We start from the raw sequence: 9,033 nt of genomic DNA on the forward strand, positions 1-9,033 counted from the left end.
ATTTTGCTACATATATTTTTACAGCTATAAAATAAAAATATATTATTAAAATATGTAATTTGTACATGCTTCTTCTTAACAAAGAGTTTGCAATTATACATAAATATTAGATAATTACTAAAGATATTTTATAAACACTAGAAAATGTAACATTTACAGAACATATCAGTATGCATATAAATTATACATTGTAAGTTGCCATTTTGTATATCGTGTAACATAAATGCATATATATTATATATTTATTTTTTATAACAGGATTTGTTATAATATGTATAAGGAACTATATTTAAAATATTTTACATAACTGTAAGTTTCAAATAAGTGAAAATGTTTCACGAGTATTATATTTCTTGAAATATTTCTAAGCAGAAAATATTAAATATGCATGTATAAATATTATTTTCAATGAAAATATCATTACTAAGCTAATAGGTATATGTTAATTGATTCAACAAGATTTACAGTTATATATGTGTGTATATATAAGCGTGCTCACAGAAAAATACTTTTTAGGCATTAAATATATATCTCTTAGTTAACACGATGTAGTACTTCTTACAAAATAAAATCTGTTTATAATTTAAGACATAAATTATGTTAGTTTTAATAAATATAGTCAATCAACATAAACCACCTTCATATTCGTCTTCTTCATTTTCTATATTCTTTGAAGGCGCTGCTTGCGTCTCTTCTTCTTCAACTGTATCTTTAGGTAATACTTTAGTAGTATCTTCAGATGAAGTTCTAGCAGTATTTTCAGATGGTATTTTAGCAGCAGTTTCAGCAGCTTTAATGCTCATATTCTGTAAAATGATTTGTTATAAATTTAACAAAATTTTCATTTAACATAATTATGTCTTTTAATGATTTTTTATCTGTTCTACTAACAAGAGAAAATGTAAATTGATAAAGGAAAAAATGTTATATTTACTTGAATATCACTTGTAGTTTCTTCAATTAATTTCGATGCATTAGGAGATTTGTATGACTCAGCTGCATTTGCTCGTACTCCGGGTGGAGGCATTGTATATTCTTGTTGAGGTAGAGGTAATCCTCTAGCAAGCTTAGCATATTCCACATCCATATGTTTAATAAAAGGGCTATTTAAAGCTGCTCTTGCAGCATCTGCATCCTCGTTGTCATAAGCTTGCAATAACATTTCTAAAGTATTAACCTAAAAATAAATTTTAGACAGATATTAAATTTTCAGTCAAGCATTTTTAATTTAAAACAAAAGATATATTTTATACCTCAGGAGCTTCACAATAATTTCCCCATTCCTTAAAAGCTTTCTCAGCTGCTACTTGATCACCTCGAGCTAGCTGTACTAATACTAATGCTACTGTTAATCTACCAACAGAAGGTGCATGATCTATCTGTTGATGCATTCCAATTTCTCTGCGAACTGCATCTGCTGCTTCATCATACATTTGTAATTTTACTAACAATCTTGCCACTTTACTCATATATTCTGCTGCCTGACGTGGACTGTCCTCACCCTTTATTAAAAAATATTACATATAATATTGAACAACATTTTCATTAGCTATGATAGCAAAAAAATATCTCACCATAACAATATTAGCAGCACGTTTAAATAATTCTAGAGCATCTTGTGGATTAGTAGCTTCTACCATCTTTCCTGCTTTATCGAGCACAGTTGCACCTGATTCAGGTGAACCATGCGTTTGATATAAAGAACAAGCACTATGTGCCAATTTTGGTACATCTGCAAGATTTCCCATTTCTTTGCAAATCAAGAGAGCTTGCTCGATACTCCTAAAAAATTATATGTGACATTAATATACTCCATAAAAAATATAGTCTAGTTAAAATTATAAAGAACTCACTTTGCAGCATGAAACCATCTTTTATAAAATTAATGTTAAAGAAACAGTTACATTGTACAAAGTACTTATGGAATTAGTAAAATAGTAAAATAAGTAGGACACATATTTATTGTAAAAAGGATACGATCTATTCTCCTTATAACAATCAGCAGCTTTCATTAAACAATCTCTGCATTGTTGATAAGACTTTGCTATTCTAAAGCAAGTTGCTGAAATGAGTAATAATACACATTATATTAATATAACATTATGGTAAATTATTTATTTATTTATTTATTTATTTATTTATTTATGTTGTACCTGCAGTCGTATATTCGTCGGCCGCAACCTCGAAATCAGGTCTCCATTTTAATAGAGATGTTTTTAAGCTATAACACAGATTTGTCTTATTTAGTTTATCAGATGGATCAATAAAAATTAAGTTATTTTTATACTGCCATAAATATATTCTGCCGAGTTTGTATTAAAAAAATTGACGAAATTCAAATTGATTGTTGACACGATTTTCCGTAATTTGTCATTTCACAGTACCTTTTTTCAGCTTGTCGTATATGAGCGTTTCCTTCTTCGATTTTTGACATTTTTCTCAGAATGGTGCTTTCGTTTGATTTTCTTAAAGTTCGCTAATTGTTATAACGAAACTGTCACACTACGAATCAGTATAATGTTAATAAATATGTCTTGTCAAGTCACACTGCAGATGACAAATCCTGCGTGCTATATACGAGCTAAAGTGTTAGTCCAGTTTATTGGAATATATCTATATATTATATAAACTATACATAGTACATGACAGTTTTGAGGGCTCTGGAGTCCTACCACTTTCTTATCACTTCCAACTTTATCGATGTACAATATTAGCGGGAATATCAATTGTTACTTGAAAGAATTATTACTTTTGTATAGTTTATTGTTTAAATTCAAATACCTTACATTTCAACAATTATTGTTCCTTACGCGAGAATGTAATTTAATAAATACAACATAAAATATAATATAAATAACAGATGAAAAAATATAATATGAAAAAACCTGCTATTTTGCCTAAATTCTAAATTAACAGACTATTTTAAACAGTGAATATTATACATAATACACACAAAAATTTTTTATAATTATACTCGTGTACTATTATTCATTCCACAGTAGATCAATTTAATTCGTACAACACAGTTAACTTCAATAGGCTCCCCGCTATTTGTTATTGTTCCATCTCTATACATTTTCCATTTCGCCGGTCATATACATAGTGGACACAATATACTAATAACAAAGAAAAATTTAAACTAGGAATGATCCGATTTACGGATTTAAGATTTCATAAATTTAAATATGCGGAAGATTGAGAATTTGAAATATGGACATTCAGAAATCTTAAAATTCTTAAAATTCTGGGATTTGGAGATACAGGAATTTAAAAATTTTAAATCTGTATCACTAGGTATGTAGAAAGTCATCAGCCGCATGCGCGTTGATCCTAGTTACAAAATTTATTCGACCAATTGGAGCTAACGTGCGCAAAACGCACAAAAATTCGTCAAACGATGAGTATGATCTCTCACAAAACACAAAGTAATCGAAATTGTGTAGATGGTGTAACGTTAGCATTTACAGAAAGAAGCAATGTTATTAATGTTTTGAAATCTCATATTAACAAGTACTACAATACATTTATTATTCTTATAACAGTGTGGTGAATTCTATATATCATTCATATTGGATGTCAATTCATTGCATTGTTATTAATTTGTTTTGGATGTGTGCGCAGTAAAGACGCATTGGCGGGAAATAAGAAGAAACAATTTATCAAAACTTACTGTTTTTACTTTAATTTATTTTTAATTCAGTGCTATTAAGTTACTGTACGAACACGACACCGATTTTACAACAGGGTAATTTATTTAATAACTCTGATTTTCTATTATGTTTACGCTTTTCAAATATTTTGAATCATAACCTTATAAGATAAAATGTAGTAAATAATCAAGTTTAATGGTTTATGGATTATACGATCAATAACATTGTTTCTGTAGAATAAATAAATAAAAATATCCGATGGCAGAGCGGCTCGAAGATCTTAATTTACCGAATGCAGTTGTGACAAGGATAATAAAAGAAGCGTTGCCAGAAGGGGTTACAATAGCCAAAGATGCCAGAACTGCAATAGCCAAAGCATCTTCAATTTTTATACTGTACTTAACATCCTCTGCAAATATAATTGCCAAGAAAGGAAATCGAAAAACCATAAGTGGCTCAGATGTTATTCATGCAATGAATGACATAGAATTTGAACAATTTATTGACCCACTGCAAGAGTCGTTAGAAAATTTCCGTAAGGTTCAAAAAGAAAAGAAAGATGCGACATCTAAAAAGAAGCAACAGAAAAAGGATGAAGACGATGTAATAGAAGAAGAAGAAGGTGGAAGGGAAGTGATGGTTTTTTGAACTATATTAAATATAGAAGAATCACATATTTTACAGGATTATCAAATAAATCTAACAACTTTGTCACATTCTATTTATTATTTTTAAATGAAATGTAAAATATATTAATATAAAAAAACAGTTAAAGTTTAAAATAATTTTGTTCCATATCATCAATTATAATTACATTTGATTCTTTAAAGAAATCTAAATTAAAAGTTCCTTGTTTAAAACTTTTTATTTGTGTTTTAACAATTTTTGTTTTAATAATACACATAAATGAATAAAATTTCAATGTTTTATTAATGTATGCTTTTAAGATACTGCATTTAAGAAGTGAATTTTTATAAAAAAATTTCCTCATATAAACTATCATTTACAAAAAGCTTGCACTATCTTTAGTTTTTGCATTATTAACTCTTAACCACTGTAATACATTAAAATGTCTTAATTTGTATTGTATAAGGCTATCATATGTACAGATATGTCAGAAATGATTTTATATAAAAATTGATATTTGTAGTCAAGTGTTAATAAATGCAATTTACTTTTTTATTTTCAGATGTTTAATATTTTCTTATTTGCATTAGTGATAATATTTTAAAAACGGTTCATAATTTTACGTACAATTATTATACACTATCTTATTTTCTTAAATATTATGGCATTGAAAAATAATAGAATTTAAAACTTCATGCACCTAATTCAAAACTTACTGTTTCTTTTAGATACTTTTTTTGTCAACAAGAATTATAGTTTAATATAGAAACAAACAGAGTAGCAGTACTAAACATATATTATAAAATTTAACGGATATATAATTAAAATACATTTTTATAAGATAACTGTAAATATTATGTTTTATGAACTATCAGTTCTGTAAATGGGAATGTCAAAAATATATAAATATGTGTTACTCTAACTTAGTTTTTTTTGGATAAACTTTTAAATGATAAACACATATAGCTAAAATAAAGAACAGTGAAGATAATCAGATAAAATTATACATAAAAAATTTAATTCATGATTTAAGGCTTTATAATATGAATTTTATGATCTATAGTACTTCTACACATTGGACAACCTGAAGAAACCATATTTGCACAACCTGAACAGCAACAAAGATGTCCACACGGTAAAAAAATTACTTCGCACTATAATGAATACAGAATCATATGATAATTATGTAACATAATTCATAGATTTAAATAATATGAAAATTACACTTACTTGTAAATCCAAGCAAATTACACACTCGGCAGTAGTAATGCTCTGAATAGGATTTGATTCTTCATAATTAGAACTTGTACATGCTTCTTCGAGTGGTGCACAGGGTGTTACAGGTAGTTCTACTGGTGCAGAAGGTGTCCTAGACTCGTTAAGTTTCACCTCTGCTAAATAATTTTCAACTGCAAGTCTTATAGCGGCACGGTCGTTTTCACAATGTATGCCGATCTATTGAAAAAATATACTTCATTTCAGAATAACAAATATTTATCGTATATATTAAATGGACATACAGTTTTCAGTTGTTCATCAGTAACATCTGGAAGTAATGATGGTAGAGAAGCTAAAAATGGTAAACAATGGAGTGCTCCCGCAATCGCAACATGTCGCACTAATGTAGGTTCTAGCATTTCTAATAAACCCTGAGGTCTAGCTTCCATCAAAGATTGGTATTGCATCAACCAAAATTGACTGTTTCTTCTAGAATTCTTTGAACATAAATCTATATAAGTTTTATTATCATGGAAATCAAGATAAAATTTAAATTTATACATACAATGATGCAGCGTTGTTGTTCAATATTATTGATTGTTTCTACAAGTTGATCTCTTCTGCTTTTTTGTTGTTCTAATAGATCCATCAAAATAGCACTTAAAGCGACCCTCTTTTCGGCTACTTCATTCTGTCGTACGAAATAATAAAATATTTTTATAATAAAACATAAACTTTTATGAATCATTTAGGATACATACCAACTGTTGGTTCATTTCTAGTTTTCTTTTTTCCAATTCAATGCTTGTAAGAGCAGCTAACTGTGATTGTACCAAGTTGACTTGCTGCACAATACTCCATGAACGCGCATCACTACGTTCTAATAATGCGGCAACAGCAGCTTTTTGTAAAACTTCATCTTGTTTTAATGTATCAATTAAATTTTGTCTGTTCCTCTCCTGATTTTGCACTATTTCGGCTAAATGATCATTATTTCTAACTTCTCTGAAATATTTATATGCTTTTATGTTTATTAACATCGTACATTTATATCAAATATTATTTGTTAATATTATACTAACAATGTGAGCAAAGATTGCGCAGCATAATCTCTACATTTACTATACTCCTCCAACTTCCTTGTTCTATAAAGCTCTTCTTCCAATAATTTTTCCATCGAAACTGTAGGAATAATATGAACATATAATTCCAGTAATAAAATAAAACAATATATATTATGAGTACTTACTAAGAGTATCTTTGGTACGAAACATGAATTGTTCTGAATGACAAGATGATAATAGCTTAATTTCTTCTTGTTTTTCACGTTCAACTAATTCTGCTTGACTTTGTCTTTCTTCTTCGCTATTTCTAAGAAATTCTTTGATGACGTTATTTGCTTCTTTTTCAGCTAAAAATAAAATTGATATTACATTTTTTGGATCAATAAACATTTTGAAGGAATACAACAATTATACCATTGTAAATGTAAGAAAGTAAACGTGCTCTATTAGAATCTCTTTCTTGTTGTAGTTTTTCTAATTCATGTTGTAACTGCGACTGTTGAACAGCAAGGTCTATTAAAAGCTAAAAAAAAAAATATTTTAATGCAGAAAGTCGTAATTAAATTCTATGTGAACTTGAATCTATATAGTGATTAATTAATCAATTTCAATACCTTTTTTCTGTGTTCTTTCAACATAGAATGAATTCCAATTTCATATTCTTGTTGCTGTTTTATATTTTTTTCAACTTCTAACAATGCATTTTGACGATGTTCCTGTAAAAGTAAATTTCATTTTAAATTGTAATATTTTGAATATGACCTGTTTCCATTAACTTCTGATATCACACAAACATTTATTTTGAAGTAATGCAAGCGAAATCAAACATTGCTTTAACTTATTATAATGGTATGAACATGTAAATCAATTAATTGTATTTTTAAATACATAACAAATATTTGATAAATCAAAATTAAGTTTCACAATAAATAATAATAAATATGCAATAAGACATATTAGAAAACATAAGAAAATAAAAAAAGCATCCACATGCCTTCATTTTTGTTAGCTTCTGTAATGCTGCCTAAAAATGAAAATAAAAACATTTAAGACACACTATGCAAGTGCAACATCAAAATTTAGGGTTCTTTAATGCATGGTACCTGTACATCATTATTTTTATTATATATCCCTAGTGTATTATCTGAACTTGTATCTTTTGACAATTCTATTTCTGAAACAGATTCTTCTGGTGAATATTCAATGCCACTTTCATTAGCCAAAAATGCTATAATTACTATTGTGCCTCCATTTAAAATATCATGAGGTGGGTATGATAGATTTAACCCATCAATATTTAACTGTGCTAATTGTTGCGCATAACCCAGAGACTTAGGAAGTTTATGAAGGGATTTATTTTGACTAATATCCAATGTAGTAAGCTGTTTTAATTTTCCTATCACTTCTGGCAATTGTTTCAAGTTATTTCTTGCAACATTTAGAATGTTTAATTTACTTAAGTGCACTATTTCATTTGGCAGTTTTCTTATATTGTTGTCTTGTAGATAAAGTTCCTGCAATGCATATTATAATTAATAACACACAACATTTTACAATTCTGTAAACTTAAAAAAGGTTTAATTTATTACTGAAGTTGAAAAAGTTCAGATAAAGTTACACATACCTTGAGAGATGCAAGACACATTATGTCTGACGGTAAATTGGTAAATTCGTTTCCATGAATATCTAACACAACAAGTAATGACAAATCACTTAAGGCACCTCCACCGGATAGTGAAGTTAATTTGTTACTGTACATCCATAGCACCTTTTTCCTGAATACTTTACATAGCGAATAAATACCAGAAGGTACATGTTTTAAAGCACATTCGGATACATCAAATATTGGTTCTGGATTTTCTCTAGCCTGTTGCAATAATAAATTCATCATAGGACTAGTACAGTAATTTGATTTGCTTATATTAATACATATTAGCATGGTGAAAGTGTAAATTTTATTAATATTAGGAAGAAAAAGCAAGTGTCATTGTAGTAATAGGTACATATTATTTGAAGGTTATTACATGAAAATTAAACATTAAGAAATTATCAAAATTGATAATAAAAACAAAGTCGCAATTAACCTCTATTCAGTAAAGACTGTACCAGATATAATTTGTGTTCCAGTCGTGCTTTATAATCGACGTTAACCTTGTTCCCATGCTTTCTTGGCAGAGACATCATTAATAGCACATGTCATGACAATAAAAGAATATTACGGATCCAAATCATTCTGCCATCGATTTCTATAGAATCAACAGCACGTGATTTCGTGTACTTTGAAAAATTATGATGAATACTTGTCAAATTGACAGTGAAGTGGTAAAACGCATAAAACAGTAGCGTATCATGTTTCAAGTTCTCCTGAACATGTGCAATTGGACCAAAAAAAATCATTTTTTATGATTCTGTTTTTAAATGAAATTTTTAATCCTTTTTTTTTAACAATGAAATGATATTTTAATTTTCATGAG

General features: G+C 28.2%; 4 protein-coding genes across 7 annotated transcripts in view; 2 read left to right on the forward strand and 2 right to left on the reverse strand.

Annotated features, from left to right (window-relative positions):
- The window catches only part of LOC100882922 (FIGNL1-interacting regulator of recombination and mitosis), a 29,590-nt gene that overhangs the window by 562 nt on the left and 19,995 nt on the right, over positions 1-9,033 (forward strand). The window lies entirely within an intron of this gene.
- On the reverse strand, positions 330-2,646 carry LOC100875076 (gamma-soluble NSF attachment protein). Its single transcript, XM_012288340.2, has 8 exons — positions 2,385-2,646; positions 2,154-2,221; positions 1,978-2,062; positions 1,854-1,871; positions 1,575-1,782; positions 1,254-1,502; positions 935-1,177; positions 330-806 (listed from the first exon to the last, which is right to left on the reverse strand). The coding sequence occupies exons 1-8, from the start codon at positions 2,432-2,434 to the stop codon at positions 624-626; spliced, it is 1,104 nt and encodes a 367-aa protein (XP_012143730.1). The 5' UTR covers positions 2,435-2,646; the 3' UTR covers positions 330-623.
- On the forward strand, positions 3,374-4,418 carry Chrac-14 (DNA polymerase epsilon subunit 3 Chrac-14). Its single transcript, XM_003704597.3, has 2 exons — positions 3,374-3,745; positions 3,887-4,418. The coding sequence occupies exon 2, from the start codon at positions 3,909-3,911 to the stop codon at positions 4,296-4,298; it is 390 nt and encodes a 129-aa protein (XP_003704645.1). The 5' UTR covers positions 3,374-3,745; positions 3,887-3,908; the 3' UTR covers positions 4,299-4,418.
- On the reverse strand, positions 5,274-8,923 carry LOC100875301 (E3 ubiquitin-protein ligase LRSAM1). Of its 4 annotated transcripts, none has more exons than XM_012288337.2 (13): positions 8,666-8,921; positions 8,184-8,426; positions 7,663-8,073; positions 7,554-7,583; positions 7,174-7,275; positions 6,974-7,082; positions 6,745-6,906; positions 6,578-6,677; positions 6,257-6,500; positions 6,061-6,186; positions 5,798-5,992; positions 5,508-5,732; positions 5,274-5,431 (listed from the first exon to the last, which is right to left on the reverse strand). In XM_012288337.2, exons 1-13 carry the CDS (start codon positions 8,741-8,743, stop codon positions 5,306-5,308), a joined length of 2,151 nt encoding a protein of 716 aa, XP_012143727.1. In that variant the 5' UTR covers positions 8,744-8,921; the 3' UTR covers positions 5,274-5,305. The 4 variants fall into 4 exon arrangements, with proteins under 4 accessions (XP_012143727.1, XP_012143728.1, XP_003704646.1 ...); XM_012288338.2 differs by having other exon boundaries at positions 8,644-8,920; XM_003704598.3 differs by lacking the exon at positions 7,554-7,583.

This window comes from Megachile rotundata, chromosome 3 (genome assembly GCF_050947335.1).
Source record: "Megachile rotundata isolate GNS110a chromosome 3, iyMegRotu1, whole genome shotgun sequence".
Taxonomy (NCBI): domain Eukaryota; kingdom Metazoa; phylum Arthropoda; class Insecta; order Hymenoptera; family Megachilidae; genus Megachile; species Megachile rotundata.

Excerpts from the sequence above, each read along its gene's own strand:
- LOC100875076 (XM_012288340.2), bottom strand. The coding sequence starts at position 2,434 with ATGTCAAAAATCGAAGAAGGAAACGCTCATATACGACAAGCTGAAAAA. Across the intron at positions 1,178-1,253 it reads ATTATTGTGAAGCTCCTGAG|GTTAATACTTTAGAAATGTT; the intron begins GTATAAAATATA and ends ATTTATTTTTAG. Across the intron at positions 807-934 it reads AAACTACAAGTGATATTCAA|AATATGAGCATTAAAGCTGC; the intron begins GTAAATATAACA and ends ATCATTTTACAG.
- Chrac-14 (XM_003704597.3), top strand. The coding sequence starts at position 3,909 with ATGGCAGAGCGGCTCGAAGATCTTAATTTACCGAATGCAGTTGTGACA.
- LOC100875301 (XM_012288337.2), bottom strand. The coding sequence starts at position 8,743 with ATGATGTCTCTGCCAAGAAAGCATGGGAACAAGGTTAACGTCGATTAT. Across the intron at positions 8,074-8,183 it reads TGTGTCTTGCATCTCTCAAG|GAACTTTATCTACAAGACAA; the intron begins GTATGTGTAACT and ends TATGCATTGCAG. Across the intron at positions 7,276-7,553 it reads AGAAGCTAACAAAAATGAAG|GAACATCGTCAAAATGCATT; the intron begins GCATGTGGATGC and ends TTACTTTTACAG.